Below are 18,697 nucleotides of genomic sequence, written 5' to 3'. Positions count from 1 at the left end.
ACCATACAAATAATGAAATTGATTCCAGTTACAGTCCATCTTTGTTTGGAAAGGAAATACCAGTAGTGTTTGAAAAATGGATTATTAAAGACCTTGGTTTGCTGAAGGTGGCTCATATGTTCTATTTGCTAACACAGCATCTTGTTGGGGGAAAAAAAAAATAATAAGAACAGCTTTTGCCTACCCCAGATTATTTTCACTGGAGATCTTTAGAGCAGGAAATAAAAAACAGCTAATGGTTCATGGGGCATGTGGAATTAGTTTAAGCAAAGCCGAGCCCTGGTCTTGCTGACCGCCTCCTCTTTCCTGTGCTGTTTTGTCTATACTGGCCTTCGAGTATGTCAACAAATCTCTTTTAAACTCAGATGGGAAAGAAAGGATGGTGATTCTCTCTGTTTCGGTAAGGGTGTAATTTGCAACAGATGTGCTTTTTCACAAAGGTACAAGTTTGTCTTGTAAAATATTTGTAAAGAAAAATAGCCTCCGGATTTCACAAAGTAATCCTCGCTTGGTTTTGGAGATGTCACAAAGAGCATTGTTTTTATAATACTAATATAATTCTTTTCTCACACAATTTGATTATAACTCAAGATTAGTGTTTGAGAAGAGCCAAGTTTAAATATCTAAAACAGTGTAGTGAAGAAATACCATATGTGACTTGATGGCTTTTAGACAGTGACCTGAAGGGAGCCCGATTTCAGTCGGGAGACATGGGTTAAAGTCCTAGGGACACTTTTTAACAAAAAATGAGACTGTTAACTTCTCCAAGCCTCAGTTTGTTTATCTGTAAAATGGTGGAATTCACTTACCCCTGCCATCCAACTGGGAAGATATATTTAAAATGCTTACTAAACCATAAAGTCCTAGATAAAGGTAAAGGAGTATTTTCATAACAAATCTACTCAAGAAAAAAATATTTGTGGGTTCCACACCTTTATGTATACGCCCTTTTGTATACATAATAAAAGGAAACTTTAAATTATTATCAAGAGCTGTACTAGTAGGTAGATCAGCACAAAAAGCTTGTGCTGTTTAAGATGAAGTAATAAATTCTGACTCTGATTGAGCCATGAAGCTTGTTGAAGAGCTAATCACTGATTCTCAGGGAAATTTTACCTGCATAAACACCGACAGATAAAAATCACATGATGGAAAAAGGCATGTGTCCTGCACGGGTATGACTAGCTTTGGCCTTTGGAGGATGCATAACTTTCAGTGGGGAGGATATACTGTAGACCAGTGAACTTTCTGCTAATTTTTCAAATCTGCTATCTTCAATGAGAACAGATATGGCTGCAGTCACCAGAGGGGAGTGAGCACAGAATGGGATAGAAGTCTGAGTTGGGATGGTAGACCACTGGGCTTCAGTTTCCATGTAGAGGGAATGAAAACCGTAATACCCTTCATCCTCGTGTGACTGTTGTAAGAACTGTGCAGGGTGATCTGTTTAAGATAATCTATGTTTATATTAGATAATTTGTACAAACACAGGATTCTTGAAACATATCATAAATAAGTAGGGAGAAAATCCTGTCATCTTCATGAAGATTTAATACAATTTAACGTTCGGAAGTTTCATAGTATTTTTTCAGGTTCTTCAAATGGGTAATAGTATTAATGACTTACATGTATTGAGCACTTCTTATGTTCCAGACATGAGTGGTAAAGGCTTTAAGTGGATTAAATTCATTTAATTCTATAACCATCACAAAAGTAGGTTCTATCATTACCCCCATTTTACAGATGAAGGTCAGTAAATTGCTCACAAGCACATAGCTAAGGAAATACTGGAGGCAGGATTTGAACCAGGCTTAACAGTGGAGCCAGTTAGAAATCTAATCATCTTCTAAATCAGATTGGGGGCGAGTAGAATAAAAGAGAGCTCACAGCTTCTCTGAATTCTCAGCTTGCCTTCACATCTCTGCATTTGAATTCCAACCTTCCTGAAACACACATTTGAAAATAAACGATTTGACAAGATAGTTTTGTTGTTGTTGTTGTTGTTGTTTTTTTAAACACACTCATGGACACCCAACTTTTTCATTACAAGTTAAGGTAAAGACAAAGTAGCCCAGCATTTGCTGTTTGGATTCAGAAACAAGCAGGGTGTTTCTGTTCCCTGTTGTCACGGAACCTCTCACCAGGGAGCAGGAGAAATCCAAGCCACCAGCCAGCTCCTCACGTTAGCTTTCAAATGGCTCTGAGGGGCAGAAGCGATTCCACAGCCCTTATCTTCTCCGTAAAATGGCTTGTTTGTTTGGAACCAGAAGGGATTTTAGGACTCATTTTATTTAACAGGGTTTTTTTGGGTTGGGGGAAAGGGGTTGGGGGTGGTGTTTGTTTTGTGTTTCCGTATTTTACAAGGTCTAAGGACAGGGCCTGGGCCACAGTAATCCTGAGCGTGCTTTCGTGTTTCTGTTGGTTTTGACCTTGCTGGAAAACCTTGTGAGGCCTACAGATTCTTCTCTCAAAACCTGTGTTGTACTCTTCTGGGTGAAAGGATCCCTCGTCATGTATTTTCCCGTCAGGTTCCTTGGGAACAGCAACCTCACAGTTTCTGATGTGGCTCCCGTCAAGGTTAGCCTGGAGCCAGGCCTTCTGGCCCTTTCACTGGGGAGTTCGTCTGAAAACGGAACTTCCCACGGGACCAGAGCCCGAGATGGGATGATCTATAAAGCCACTCTCTGGAAAGTGCACTTCCTGCCTGCTGGCAAGGAGATTAAGTCAAAGGTTTTGATATTGATATATGGTCCTAATCTTTTAAGAGCTTTCAAGCACTAGCAGGACAGTTATAAGGAGTTTTCTTAAATCATTAGAAAGAGGGAGCTTTGCAAGTCCCTTAGGTCCTGCTGATGAGCCGTTGGAGTAGCAAGCAGTTGGGGTCCAGGCAAGTCTCCCTCCTGACCACAGGTACACACGCATTCCTGGGTGCGTTTTGTAAGATTTATTTACATTGGTGTGGAATGGAATTGAAACATGGACATACAGACTTTGACAACTATTTTGATTGTTTAATTAGAAATTAACACAGTCGACAGATTGTGCTTTGGTTTTAGGTCAGTTTTGTTGATAATCGAAGATCTTTCCCTTCCTTTCTTCAGGTTTGCCCCGGAGCTCTTGGTCCCCATGCTCCAGCTTCCTTCAGGGCCTTGAGGCGCCTCAGAGTCCCTCTTCTTCTTTCTCTTGCCCTCAGTCTCCTCCTCTCTTCTTTTTCTTGCTTTTCTTTTTCTCCCCCCTGCTATCTTCTCTCTTCCTTTCCTTTCCTTCCTGGCTTTCATCATAATTCTTAGGAACGCCAGTTGCCATTTTTAAAATGCCTTTTGTTTACATTGCCTCGCCCAGAGGCCATTTCTCTCCAAATTTGTTACTTTACGGTCACTTTTATAGATCCATGCAAAAGGTAGAACATTAAACGCACACAGCGAGGCTCAACTAAATGCAATTAAAAGTTGCACTGTAGAAAACGAATACTGAAAAGCCCAGGGTTACCAAGCAAAAAAATTAAGACCAGGTAAATGCTCATTCGGCAGAAAAACATGTGCAGAGTCAGCAGAAGGGGGCGGGGGGAGATCTTCTCCGTGTAACTTTATAAAGAATCTACCATCATTTTCAAAAATGAAATTTGACAAGTTAACACTAAGTCCTCTGGGGCATAACTAAACATGCAGAAAAAGGCTGCATATTTTGGGGGGAATTCTGCCTAATATTTCAAAGTTTTGTTTTTAAGATAAGCAAAAATAGATAAACATAATTTGAATTCTTTTAATAAGAAACTATGTCCATAATTTTACTACTACGACTACTACTACTACTACTAATTATAGACGGTTTATTTGTACCAGGCATTGTACTAAGAGCTCTATGTGTCTTACTTAATTTGGTCCGCTTTATAACTCTGAAATGTAAATGTTCTAGAGATCTGTTTACTTTTTAAGAGAAAAATATTCTGTCTTAAATGGTGTACATCTGTCCTCTTAACCTTAAATATTATCTCAGAATCCTTTAATGTCTCAATGGAGGGTTCTTTTTCTTAAGGTTAATATGAGGAGAAGAACCAAGGAGTTAAGTAACCTGGGTGAGATTTGATATCCTAAGAACTGAGTAAGATTAGAGATACGATTCAGTAGTCAAGGGTCTCTGGTACTTGCCAAGCTGCTGTGAGAGTTTCAGTATTCTGAGAGACGTATTTTCTCGATCTGAAAAAGAAAGGAATATTGGCACAGAGAAAATATTTCATCACTTTGTGTGCCTTTATTCAATCTCTAGCTCCTATCTAATCTATTTTCCATATGTTAGAAGTATAGCTCTGAGAGCAGTTTGTTTTGCAAGGCATTTTACTGAATGAACCAAACAAGTTGTACACCAAAACCATCTTTAGCATAAAAAATAAATCACATGAAACATAGACATATTCCAAACACAATTGTACACTCTGTGCTATGCGAGACTATATTTACTCACAGAAGAGCTACAGTCAATAGTAAACTGTAACAATTATGTCTCAGAGCAAATATCAATCTTACCGCTTATGGTTTTTCAGAGGTTACATATCAAGGCTTTAAAGGAAAAGCAAAATTATAATCAAGAATAGTTCTTTGGGGTGGAAAATCTGGGTGCTTCCTTCAGGAAATAATAAAATGATCATATGCCCTGGTCTGCTGGTCAGTTCTGCTTTCTGCTTCTCCTGGCTACGAGCTTCCTTGCATCCTTTTATCCCTCCTCCCTTGCATTCTTAAGACATTCTCTCACTCTAGAAAGTAACAGAAATATTAATTCCAGAACAAATATTTTGAGTCAATATATTCTACATACTTGTGATCGATACAATACAGGTGTCCCCAACAGACCCCTTTTGTATCATGTCAACAGGGCTGACGGTGACTACTTCGGCAAGGCCCCTAAGTAGCATTTGTCACTGGAGTGGGATGAAGCCAGATGCCCGAGGAACCCAGCCACACAATACATAGCCCCTGATACCTATCACTTTGAGATCTTGTTCCCATTCAGAACAGAACCAATGAATGGGGTACTTGTCATTTGGGTTTGAAAGTCAATGGACAGGATTTTCTGGATATGGAAGGTACTCCTACTGATTCCTTAGAACCTTAGTTTTTCCTAAATATTTCAAAGCTGGGAGGTAGATAGTTCTTTGGAAAAATCCAGTTAACTTTCTGTCGTGATGTGTGATTGTAAAATAGCTGAATATGAAAGAATCACTGTATTTCAAGTTTGCAGTTATTGATGTTTTGTGGACTATTTAAAACAAAATAAGATTTTTAAAAATTATATAGAGCCATTAGAAAAAGTTGTATGATATAAATCTCACATGTTCTCAGATTTATAGTTATAGCTCTTTTTTATGGGTATTTTTTTTTTTTTACATCTTCAAAAGAAACCTTAATAATGCATTAAAAAAAAAAAAAAAACCACCCAGTGTCACTACCAAGCCTTTGGATGATTAACTACCCTATGATATTTCTTTCATCCAAGCTGGTTTATAAAGGAAAGCAAAAACGACAATAAAAGAAATGTACCAATTTATTCTCTACTAATAAAGTATTGAACATTAGTGAAAAAAGTGTGAAATATTGGAATGCAACACAGAGCAATTCCATTACCCATTGCAGTTTTGGGTCATATACTATATATAAAGAGTAATTACTTCATTGGTTGGGGACCACAGTGGAGGAATATAGGATTTGATGAAAGAGATTTTAAAATAAAAATTTTATCCCAAAGCATTTGCTTTTCAAAACTTTGTCAACATTATAGACCATCTTATTTTGGTTTTTGGTGTTTGGGGGTGAGGGGCTGGGTAGTGGAGTAGGAGTACAAAAGAAATAGAAAATTAAGAGTGAGCAAATTTTTAAAATTCCTTAGCCAGTAATTGAACATCATCAGCACATAGGTTTTAAAGTATCTACTAAAAATAGTTTTTGTAGATGCCTTCAGTGACACACCTTACTGACAAATATCTTGTATTTAATATTCACATACTGGCTTATTGACATTACATCTGGTGATTTCTACTGTTAAATTAAGTTTCCAGATTTTATTATCTTGCTGATTGTGGTGCCTACAATGTAAGTTTCCAAATGTTCAAGTCTGTTGTTCTTGTTGATCACACAGGGATTCTGGGTAGGAATGGAAAGCTTCCTGGGTAGGACGGGAAGGTAACTTGGTATATTATGGAAAGAATAGACCTAGAGTTGGCCTGTCATAGTCCTAATCCAAGCTGTCACTTTTCTCAGATCCTATGTTTCTTCTTCTGGAGAGTACAGAAAAATAACTACATTTTAGGATGGTTGTGAAGACCAAATGAGCCACGTGAAACGCACGTTATAATGCTTAATGAGTGTTTATATGCTGCTTTCTAAAAATAATTTAAAATAGGCTTTTATACAAAAATATAAGAAAGAGATAGATAAACCACCTAATATGATCGAGTACCAGTTTCCTTCAATAATAATATGGGAGAAAATCAGGGAAATGATCTGGTTACAAAAATGAAACTTGTTAATTGCAAATAATTATTTATATTATAGGAAGGTATGAAGAAGAAAATAAACTTCCATTACCTTTACTATTTTGACACATTTTCTTCATTCATTTTCTAGTCTACCCATTTTAAAAAAGGTAGATTATACCCCATCTCACGTTTACACCACCCCCCTGCAGTTTCTATTCGATCATAAGGATTTTTGTTGTCATTAATTATTCTCTTTAAATAATACTTTGTAATTTCATTATAGTATGTCAGCTGTACGTACCATAATTAATTCTACCCAACATGTCAGTGATTTTTTTGTTATTATAAGCAAAATTGCAGTAATAGTTTTTTCAGATGTTTATTGAATATATTGAAAATCCCATCTCTTGATTTGCCATATTTGTTGCAAGTTTTTCCTATCAACCTTATAAATTTATAAGTTTTGACACTGTAACTTTTTTATTTTACGTAACTCCTGCTATCAGTTTTTTTCCTTTGTGACTCCCTTCATTTTGTTTAAAAAGTTATTTCCTATTCCAAGGTCACTAGATAACTTACCTATATTTTCTTCTGTTTTTATAATTCATCTTTAGTTTTTTTGCTTTTTAATAAGCCTAGAATGTATTTGGGGCTATGTATTTAAGGTAGATCTGAGGTAGAATTGGGCTACCTCAAATAGATCTGAGAGTCTATTTAGGTAGGATTTAACATAATTTTCTGCACATAGTTAACACAAGTACCCAGTAACATACTACGTTCATCTGTATGGTGGATTTATGATGGTGCTTTATCATAAAACAAGCTCTCTTTAAATGTTCATCTTTCATATTTTAATTACTTAAATATCTGGTACAATAAGTGCTTTCTCATTATTTCTGTTTTGCAAAAATTTCTTGGCTATAGCTCTCAATTTATTTTTCCAAACAAATTTATCAAATTCTCCCCGTTTCACTGCACTCCAAACACATTAGGATTTGCTTGAAAATGCACTAAACCTGTACGTTCAACAGAAGAATACATTCTTTTAATAATCAGTGTTCCAGTGCAGAGACACCATATCTCTATTTCCTTAATGTAGATTCTGTACATTTCTTATTAAGGCTGTGCTTAAGTGAATCTAGATTTTATTGCTATTGTGAAAAATGTTTTTTCACATGATCATTTCAAACTGGTAAGACAGTATTCTCAATGAATTTTGATTGCATAACCAGCCCCCGTCAAGTTCAGCTTGATTTATTCTGTATGCAGAAAAATATCTGTTAAGAGCACTTTACTTCATAGACATAAATGAATTTAGCCCATGCTTGGGAGAGAAGACACTGAAGGCCACGGAGATGATTAGAACAGACCAGCTTTATAATTAGGGAACAACAGAAGGAGGCACTGGATATCCTTTTTTTTTCCCCCCTAAGTGTACAACTGCATAGGTGAAATTAATGCACTTTGTTTTATTGCTGGGGAGGGAAAAAAAAGACAAGAAATTGATGCATTCATGTCCATAATGACAAGTGAAGGGTGACTTCTGGAGACAGCAGGGACCCTGAGAGTACATAATTGTTCTGTATACTCTGAGCCTTCGCATCTCCTGTACCTCATTGTCTGACAGTCCAAATTTTATAAGCAAGATGAATAATGTTGACAGTTGTCTCCCATGAGAATTATATTTAAAATGAAGGCTCTAAGTAACTTCTACCTAAAGGTCATGTTTAGAACTGGCCTCCATGTCTTCAGTCCCACTGTACCCTGTTCTTGGAGGCTGTGCATCCACCTGTCACTCACTTGCCCTTGGTTTCCAAGGTGGCAGGATGCCACGCCCAGCCATGCCCACAGTGCACAAAGTGCTTTAGACTTTTCTCAAGTGAAAGTCAGTATGTAAATGTGCAACATGACGACATTATTATTCTAGCTTTCTGGCTGCTTTCAGCAAGCACTGACTGCCACATGAGGTCTCAAGTGTTCTGGCACAGTGTGGAAGTGTTCAAAAGAAGTTAAAGTAATGAAATTGGATCTACATTTCCATAGAGATTCAAGCTGGCATGGAGGAATGGAGTCATGGAATCAGGGTTGGATGGTCTCCACCAAACAGCCTAGGCAAGTGCCTGTGATGCCAGGCTACTAAGCAGAAATTTCAATCGTGAAAGGCCACCACTATTTCTTCCTCTGGGTCTAAAATTACAGAATGTGCATATTTCCCCCAGGCTCACACCATTCTCTGGGTGCTTTATACTCAATCCCACCCACCCATTCCCTGGAGCACACCAGCTTTGCTTAAATCCAGGACAAGTTTTAAAATGAAGAACTAAGGACCAAGGGAGAAAAATGGTTAGTTAGAATCCTAAAATAGCCTATGCTATTCTATCAACTATGTGACTGTTACACTGAAGAGGTGGGCCAGGCTTACCCTCTATCTGATCTTCCTCAACTACTATTTAGGAAGTGTCTATTTAACGGATTTCAGTTGACCTGGTCTTTTCTTTTTTTTTCCTTCCTTTCTTTTCTTTTTCTTTTTCAGCTTTCATTGCTCACAGATATTCCAGATTTGGTCATTCCAAGACCTTCCCTTTCTCCTACGCCTTTACATGCTTCCCAACTCCCCAACTCTGGCTAAAATGTCGCTGTTCATCAGGGCAATATCATCAGAATCTGAGTCTGGTACTTTGCAACCACCTCTATATTGGCAGAGGTCCGTGATGCTGTGCCCTTTCTCCTCCATCTCCCTTTTTATCCTGAAATTTTCATGGGTTCCTTTATTTAGGTTTAAAAATGTGAGAGGGACAATTCAAGAATTCAAGCACTGAAGAATACCTTTACTCACACAGAATCTCTCTTTTTTCTTAATTGTATTTTAGGACAGTGAAAAAAAGGGATTTATAAATAAAATCTATGCCATCCAGGAGGTTTGTATCAGTGTCCAGAACATCCTAGATGAAGTGGCTTCCTTTGGCGAAAGGATAAAGAAGTGAGTGAGTGATGCTGACATGTGAGCCCTGGCCTTCTGTGGGACAGAGTGTCCATTTGTTTTCCAGAGGGTGAAATGCCACATTGTTTTTGGCAGGGGAGACTCCTTCTGGGTGATCTATTGCTCAGTTTCTTCATTATTTACTTTGTTTCTGTCAGTCTTTGGTTTTATGAAAAGTTCTGTCAATTTGCTTCCTGAAATTTAGAACATATTGGTTGGAAAGAAGTCCTACTTGTAGCTTTGAAGAAATAACACCGTCCTAAATTTTAGCACATTTCCAAGTGAAAGACTTTGTTCTTAAATGGAATATGAAATCGTGATACGAAAAAAATAAACCAAGCTAGATGAGAATTCCAGGTAATCAAGACATATCTTCATTTTATTACTGGTTGTCTTACACGGTCATTGAGGAATTCTTAAAATTATTTTTAAAATCCTATTTTATGTAGCATCCTGCAAAATTTTTCAAATTTATGTATTTAAATAGTTGAAAATCATAGTTACAGATGAAGTAAAGTAACGCACTTTTAATAATTTTAAAAAAGGAATCCCCTTTCCTAACTTAAAATATAGCTTCACTAAAAGCTAATGTAAAATTAAGAATACAAGAATATTCTTAAGAATATTTTTTATAATTATAGTCTTAATTTTGCATTACTTGTATTTTACCTGAAATAACTTTATTTACTAATGAACTTCAAAAAACTGTAAATTCAATATGGTGGATTTGCAAGTATTGATGATCCATTAAAAATATATTGAGGCCCCATACTACTAAAGTATGTGAAAATGAGCTACATAATGATTGCTAAATAGTCAATTCAAGACAGGTGCTATATATCCGGATAAGCCTACATATTCCTTGTTTAACGTATCAATTCATTGTTTATTATTTATATTATTCTTCACCAAAATTGTTCCACAGATTTGAATCTTTGGGCATACACATTTAAAAGGAGTAAATTATTTAAACTAAAGGTGTGAGACACTCACCTGATGCTTTTCATGTTTCAGGGAATAATGCATTTCACTTTGTATAATTTTTAATATATTTCCACATACACATAGGTGCTGAGTTTCCATTTTTTAAATATCATATTAGAACAGCCTCCCTCTCACTCCAAATGTACAGCAGCCCTCAGTCTCAGACTTCTGAACACTGATTTCTACATCTTTTTTTCTTCTTTCTCTCCATGTTATTTCCATTTCTAAGAATGTTCCTTTGTTCTGTACACCCTATCTACTGGAGCATTGTGTGAAGTCCTAAATAGGGCATTTCCCTTTTGAGTGTTGTCCTTTCTCTGAGGTACACTGTGTGTGTTGATACCTGATGGAAGTTATCTCATTTATATCATAAGATGCTGGGTCAGCACGGAGGTCAAGCAAATTTATGCCTGAGAAGAAGCAGCTTCTTCATAAGCTTCTTTCTGGGTAGTAGGGGACTTCAGGTGCTTGATCGGAAGACATTATAGCCAGTTGAAGGATATGGCCAGAACCTGGCTGTGGAGCAGCCCTGGGAAAAACTGAGTTTTATAGGACCTTCCACAGGTATAGACAGAGGTATAGGTATAGGGTGAGGTATAGAAACATGAATAGTGTCCACTGAGTCTTACAGGACCCATCTTTTATATTTTAAAATATTAAAATAGAGAAAGTCTCCTGGGATCACATGAGATTAAAATGCATCTATCCAGAAAGCAAACTCAGAAGCAATCATTAACTACAGAGTGAAAAGCCTCTATAATTACATCTTGTTACTAAATAATCATTCCAGAACTTTCTTGAATTGCATCTTTTTTGGGGGAAGATCATAGTCTAGATTTAGTTTTCATGATGCACTGTAGAAAGAGAAAAGGGCAGTCTTCTTTTCTGACATTAGCTACACTGGTAAGGATTCCTTGCCATTTATCCTTCTAAGAGGAAACAGCAGAACACAGGGAGCCCTTCTAGGAGGCTGTCCCCCAAAAAAGAAAATAAAAGGGTTTTCTGACTGAGGAGCCAGTGCCCTTGCACAGTGAGGAGTGTTGATGGATGGCTCTGAGCTGAGCCCCAGGAAAGCAAGCAGACCCACAGCCTTCTGTTTCTCCACAAGTGTCCGTGAAGGAAGGAAGGCACGATCCTTTCTCAGGTGTCAGTTAAACAGGGCACTCACTCTAGCCATGGGAGGAAAAAGACAAAGAGAAAAGCTAGTCCCCAAGAGTTACCGAAAACAAGACAACGAGACTGATCTAATTTGGGCTCTTTTATTAGGAAAAATAGTTTTAGAGAACACTGGACCTTAGGCAGACACAAAAGGCAAGCTATATGCCCACGAAGCTAAGGATTCACTCCTAGGTGTTAAGCTGAAGCAAAATATAGGAAGAAAATCTCTTAATCATCCTTTACTGGATCAAAAATGGCCCAGGACAAACCCCACCCCAGGTGCACATAACATACATGACCAGGAAATGAGAGAAAACTAAAAATATTCACATTTATCCATCTCACATATAATTTCACAATTTCTTGAGGTGTTTCTGGGGCCCCTGTCACGGCAATAGACTCCCAGAGTTGACTTAGCTCTAAAAATTTCGCTTCGATTCACGTGTTACCATCTCTACCAGTCTGCCTCGAAACAATAAAAAAGTTGTCCTCATTTTTAAACAGGGAAGGTGAGGTATATAGCAAGATTGATTCCTCTAAAGTCATATGGCAGAATCTAGGCTTTGAATGGAGATTGGATACTTTCTTCACTCTTTTCATTAAATTGTGCTAAAGTGTCCCTCAGCGGTGGTTGTTAGGTCCTACTCAGAGGCTGATTGTTGAGGCAACAGCATGCCCATTAGACGTTAACAGTTATATTCCCAACACTGAGGACTCCATGCAATGCTTCTGTTTTATTATTTTGACATCCCCTCGTAAAAACTAGGAGAGTCACTACAGAATTTCTAAACAAACCCCCCTAAATGATTACAGTCTTTCCATGTTCCATTTCCCTGATTTTCTACATCCTTTTTTTTTTTAACCTTCTCTCTCATTTTTCTTTTTGTCCCACTATGCTCCTTCCTGTCTTTAGTAGTCTCTTTTGGTAACTTCCCCCACTTCTGTTCACTGATCCTATTTTCGTTCTTTGTTCTGATGTTCTCTCCCTGTCGACAGGCAGTCTTGCCGCCTTCCCCGACCCGCTGCATTTCCCATCATCTGCAGTATGGGAAGGCTGCAGCCCCATGAGCCAGGCCCTGCTCTAACCCACTTGGCCAGCTTACACTCCATTTTCAGTCTTTCCAACACATCCACCATGTGCTCTCCTTCACCAGAAATAACACAGGGAGAACAGTAGTCAATACTGACTTTATTTCTTAATTATCTCCTTATTTCTGGAAAGGCTAATGATGGCAGGTGAATTTTTACAAGGCTGACAACTCTGTTCCCCCTTCCCAACCTCTAGATCCATTTGAAACGTCACTGAAGCGAAAAGGGAGTATTCCTCAAAGGAATTCTAAACCAGGGAGGATTTACACAACAGTGCAAGAGTCAGGTCTACAGATAGTTGCTGACATTTCATTTCCAGTGTCTGGAATCCAGTGTGAGTTGACAGAAGAAAACGATGTCAGGCCCAGGGGCATTCTCCTCTATGAAAAGTGGGAAAAGACAAAATTGGCTACTTGTTCTCGAAGTAGAAAAACACATTAAAAAAAATTTTTTTTTTATAACCACATAAGGAGTCCCCCAACTAGTGCAACTTCAGACGCTGAAGTCACCTGGGACCATCTGGAAGGGTTGGAGGCAAGACTTGCTTGCGTGGGCCCTGCTTTCGTGAAACTCAGCACATTGTGACTCACCTGTGTCCTCTGATAGGCTCACTACAATCGCCTTCTGTTCGAGAGAAATGCAGTCTTACTTGATCCCTCGTCCAGAGTCTGAGTCAGAACCACATTTATTTTAACCTTTGTTTGAAAAGAATATGAAGTGCTCCGATTGCTGATGTGTTAATTTCTCATTCAGTACTTTCAACTGGACTGTCCCATTCTTAAGCTGGCTGGCCATTGTAGCCTTCTGTGTGTTCACAGTCATCCTGTACTTCATTCCACTGAGATACATTGTCCTTGTCTGGGGTAAGTAAAGCCTTTTTTTTTTTTTTTTAACTGTCTTAGATATTCCAGGAACAAACTATTTTTATGGGATGAGTTACACTGTCGGTAGTTCCCTGTATTTATGATCATGAAGCTACTCCATGATGAAAAGAGACAGGTCAGTTAAAAATCACAACAGGATAAAGATTTAGGTCTACTTACAAAATGCATTTCTCTTATCTGGCACCATAGGCTCCATCATCCTGTAAACATGTAGTTGTGCAGATTCTTCATATATCAAAGTGTAGCTTTGCCTAGATATCATTCTGATTTATTTTCACCATTTATACGAAAACAGAGGCATTTCGATCCATATGCTGCATTTAGGACAATATGCTTTTGTGCTGTGGTACTTTATCTTGTGGAAGCGTCTGTAAACATGGGACTATATACGGCCGCCTGTTAAAGAGGTCACCTTTAGGATGCAGGAAAAGGGTCCCTGGCCCTGACAGGCTGCTTAGGAATAAGAAACCTGCTTTATGTGTATTAAACAAAAGCGCTTCTGCAAGAACCCACGTTAAAGGTGCTATTTTCCAGTCCTAGTTTTTAATGCCCTTAAGCTGCATGCCAACCGTTCCTACGGCCCTAGATGGCACTTTGATGACAGTTTCAGGACTCTTCATCGTTTTAGGGTTTCTACTCCTTATCTGAGAGAATCCGTGCCCTGAAAAAAATGGTCAGTCTCTATAGTGCACTCACATATAAAACTACATTAATGATATAATTAAACAAGACTGGGGAGACACAGGATTCTCTACTTACCTCTGGCCTGCACACACTTAAGACTGCTAAACATATACAAAATGCAAAGGACCAAAATGGGTATGGATTCCAGAAAACACATGTTTACACTAAATGCAAAAAAATCAAAAGGAATGTTTTGTGGTTTTCTTTTTAAGACTTAGAAAGAAAAGTGACAAAGAGGTCTGAGATCCCCACACCCTCTGGTCTTAAGACTCCTTTCTCCCTATTCTTTTTGGTCTGTCCTGCCAGATCCTCAGTAAGCTCTCTTACCCTTCACCGTCACTCTGCTTACCTTTACAGCTTGGATAGGGAGGAGAGGGTGGGGGAATGATGGTTTTTTCCCCTTGTTATAATTTAAACAATTTCAAATAAGATAGTACTTGTACTACACAGGGAGAACAGAAAGAGGCCTTTCTTCCTCTGTCTGTTCAAGCCTTCATCTTTCATTCCTTCCTTTGATATATAAAACAGATGCTGTTTTCTTGAAGGAATTAGGGTAGGGCATGAGGTGTGGCAGTTTATTATCTCTAACCTTCTTAGGGTCAGATCTGCCATCTCGGTTGTGATAGGTGATGACTCTCGGTTTGGCTTCCCAGCTCTCTCAGAAACTGGAACCCATGGCAGACATCTGGCTTGGTAACCTGGGGTGGCCTCACTGGCTTGGTCTTCCACGTAATTCTTAGAGAATGTGTTTGGGCCTCTTGTTTCATCAAATGAAATAAAACAAGAACAGTATTTCTGTAGTGTTAGGTGATTGCTGAAATGTTAACTGGAAATTTAAGACATGGGTCTCACATGGGGAGACGGACCAAAATCAAGAATGCAAAAGAAAGTTTATTCTGCTGAACTTCCTGAAGAAGAGCCAAGATGTTCTAAGTTATGGCCCAGTTTTTCCAAGTTTGTTGACTTCCCATAAAGCTGTTAATTTATTTCGTAGATATGAATATGTTGGTCATTTATTACGTGCAAGATAAATTTTGAAGACTTATCCCATTGAAATTCTCTCTTATGGAATATGCAGAATAGGTACTTCTGGTTTTTTATACATTGTTTTGACATTTCTAGCTCATTAAGGTTTTTTGGTTCTATAATAGCTCTAATTTCACCTGCAGTTATCCTTCAACCACATGTACTCTTCAGGTACTATAGAGGATTAACTGTTGAATAATTTAGTATGGGTAGATGGCTCATCTGTAATGGTTCTTGACTGTTCTATCCCAAAAGTGATCTAAGTAAATCAATCACAGCATCTTTTGCAAGCATTCCATTTAAATTTTGTGTAATTTAAAAGGAAATTGCTTCCTGAAAATCTCAATGCCAGAGCTGTAGAAATGGAAACATTTCATGCCCCTACCCGGCCCCCTGCCCCCACTGTGAGAACTTTTTAAGATCTACTCTCTTAGCAACTTTAGGAAATGCAATGTAATATTATTAACTAGACTCATGCTGCACATTACATCTCATCACTTCTTTTGTAGCTGAAGATGTGTAGCTCTCACCCGTTCTCCCCCATCCTTCCATCGTCCCACCACCAGCCCCTGGTAACTACCAATCTGGATCTATGAGATTGGCTTATTATTTTTTTTAAATTCCACACACAAGTAAGGTCTTCAGGTGTTTGTCTTAGACTCATTACAGTTAGCGTAATGCTCTCAAGGCCCACCTATGCTGTTGCAAATGGCAAGATTTCCTTGCTTTTTATGGTTGCCAGCCCACTGTATATATATATACACCCTAGTTCCTTTATCCACTCATGTGTCAGTGGACGCCGAGGTTGTTTCTGTGTCTGGACTATTAGAAACAGTGCTGCAGTGGGCATGGGCCAGGAAAGTGTATTTTTGAGTTTGTGTTTTTCTTTTCTTTGGATAAATATCCAGAAAAGGAATTGCAAGAACATAGGGCAGTTCCATTTTTCTTTTATTTAGGACTGTCCATTGTTTGTCATAGTGCACCAGGTTACATTTTCACCAATAGTGGAAGAGCATTTCCATTTCTCTACATGTCTGCCAATACTTGTATTCCTTGCCTTTTTGATAACAGCTATTCTAACAGGTGTGAGGTGATATCTCAAAGTGTTCTTGATTTGCAGTCCCCTGATAATTAGTGATGTTGAGCATCTTTTCACATCCCGTGTGGCCATCCGTAGGTCTTACTTGGAAAAATGTCTATTTAGATCCTCTGCCTGTTTAAGTGGATTGTGTTTTTGTTTTTGCTAGTGAGTTGTATTGTTCTTTATGTATTTTGGATATTAGCCCACAGCAGAGGTAAGATTTGCAAATATCGTCTCCCATTCAGCAGGCTGCTTTTCATCTTATTGATGGTTTGCTTTGCTGTGCAGAAGGTTTTTAGTAGGATATGGTCTTGTTTATTTTTACTTTTCTTGTTTTTGCTTTTTGGAGTCAAATCTGAAATGTTGCCAAGACCAATGTCAGGAAGCTTACTGCCTTTATTTTCTTCTTGGTAGTTTTATGGCTTCTGGTCTTACATTCAAATCTCTAATCCATTTTGAGTTAATTTTTGGATATGAGGTAGTAGTCCATTTTCATTCTTTTGCATGTGGTTGTCCAGTTTTCCAACACCACTTATGACATTGTTCTTCCTCCATTGTATAGTCTTATTTTGTCATAAATTTATTGATCATATATGTGTGGGTTTACTTCCACACTTTCTATTCTGTTCCATTGATCCATGTGTCTGTTTTTAATGCCAGTATCATACTGTGATAACAGGGAATGTAATGCCTCTGGCTTTGTGGTTCTTTCTCAAGATTGCTTTGGTTGTTTGGGATCATCTGTGGTTCCACATAAATTTTAGGTTGGTTTGCTCTACTCCTGTGAAAAATGCCATTGAAATTTTGGTAAGGATTGCATTGCATCTGTAGGCTACTTTTGGGCAGTATGAAACATTTTAACATGATTCTTCCTATTCATGAACATGGACTATTTTCCCATTTATGTGTGTTGTCTTTAATTTCTTTATGTCTTAACAGTTTTCAGTGTATAGGTCTTTCACTTCCTTCTTTAAATTTATTCATAGGTATTTTTTTATTCGATTATGAATGGTACTGTTCTTAATTTCTCTGATAGCTCATTATTAATGTATAGAAACAAAAAAAGATTTTTATTGATTTTGTATCCTTGGTTTGCAAATTGGCCCTCAAACAAAAAGTGCATAGACTGAAGAAAGAGGCAGACCATTTCAGACTGGTAGGTGGCAGATTTAATATACAAGGGAACTCACTTATGAGGCTTGTTTTGGGTGGCTACAGGCAAGTAAATCTCCACCTCTGCCCACCAAAATCCAAAAGTTTACATAGAATAATTAACTGGGCTCAGTCCCATAAACTGTTCAGCTGCTCTTAATAACACCTTACTCTTTCAAGGCTACATCCTTGGAGCAATTTCCACTGTGGGAACTGTGGGCAGAATATATATTTCAAAACCCAAAGTGTGAGAAGCCACCAATTGTCAGAGTTCAGCAACCAGGTCAACCATAGGTGATATCCTCTCCAATCTTCTCCATTACCTCTTCCCTCAAATCCTGAAGCTTCACTGAATTCACTCATTCCTTTGTGTATGTGTGTATAATCTTTAGACTTTTCTACATGTAACATGTCATTTGCACATATTCCATTTTTCTTTCCAATTTCTGTGTTTTTATTTCTTTCTCTTGCCTGATTGCTCAGGCTAGGAATTCCAGGACTCTGTTGAATAAAAATGGTGAGAGTGGACATACTTATCTTGTTGCTGAACTTATGTTAAAAGCCTTCAGCTTTTCACCACCAAGTATGATGTTAGCTATGGGCTGTCATATATGGCCTTTATTATATTGAGGTATGTTCCCTATGTATCCACTTTGTGGAGCGTTTTTATCATCAGTGGATGTTGAATTTTGTCAAATGCTTTTCTGCATCTATTGAGATGATCATCTGATTTTTATCCTTCATTTTCGTAACATGGTGTTATCACACTGATTGATTTGCAAATGATGTACCATCCTTGCATCCCTGGAATAAATCTAAATTAATTGTGGTGAACAAGACTTTTAATTATTCAATGCAGTTTACTAATATTTTGTTGAGGATTTTTTCACTTCTGTTGGAGATATTGGCTTGTATTTGTGTGTGTCTGTGTGTGTGTGGTGTCCTTGTCTAGTTTTGGAAAGAGAGTAATGCTGGCCTCATAAAATGAGTTTGGAAATGTTCCCTCCTCTTCTAGTTTTTGGAAGAGTATGAAAAATTGCTCTTCTTTGAGTGTTTGGTAGAATTCACCAGTGAAGCTGTCTGGTCGTGTTTGTTGGGAGGTTTTTGATTACTGATTCAGCTGCCTTCCTGGTAATCAGTCTGAATAGAAATTTTCTATTTCTTCATGATTCAGTCTTAGGAGATTGTAT

General features: G+C 38.0%; 1 protein-coding gene across 14 annotated transcripts in view; it reads left to right on the top strand.

Annotated features, from left to right (window-relative positions):
* The window catches only part of MCTP1 (multiple C2 and transmembrane domain containing 1), a 527,358-nt gene that overhangs the window by 500,815 nt on the left and 7,846 nt on the right, over positions 1 to 18,697 (top strand). For 12 of the 14 annotated variants that reach the window (XM_059418251.1, XM_059418249.1, XM_059418246.1 and 9 more), the window contains 2 exons: positions 9,340 to 9,449; positions 13,434 to 13,543. The exons of 1 other annotated variant lie outside the window; for it this stretch is intronic. In XM_059418251.1, the coding sequence (XP_059274234.1) occupies positions 9,340 to 9,449; positions 13,434 to 13,543 (220 nt within the window). Of the gene's footprint in view, positions 1 to 9,339; positions 9,450 to 13,286; positions 13,390 to 13,433; positions 13,544 to 18,697 lie in introns of those variants that run through there. One more of the 14 variants, XM_059418250.1, reaches the window with a different exon arrangement.

This window comes from Mustela nigripes, chromosome 12 (genome assembly GCF_022355385.1).
Source record: "Mustela nigripes isolate SB6536 chromosome 12, MUSNIG.SB6536, whole genome shotgun sequence".
Classification (NCBI taxonomy): Eukaryota; Metazoa; Chordata; class Mammalia; order Carnivora; family Mustelidae; genus Mustela; species Mustela nigripes.
The sequence above is the reverse complement of the archived record's forward strand: the minus strand, read 5'-3'. Positions and strand labels throughout refer to the sequence as shown.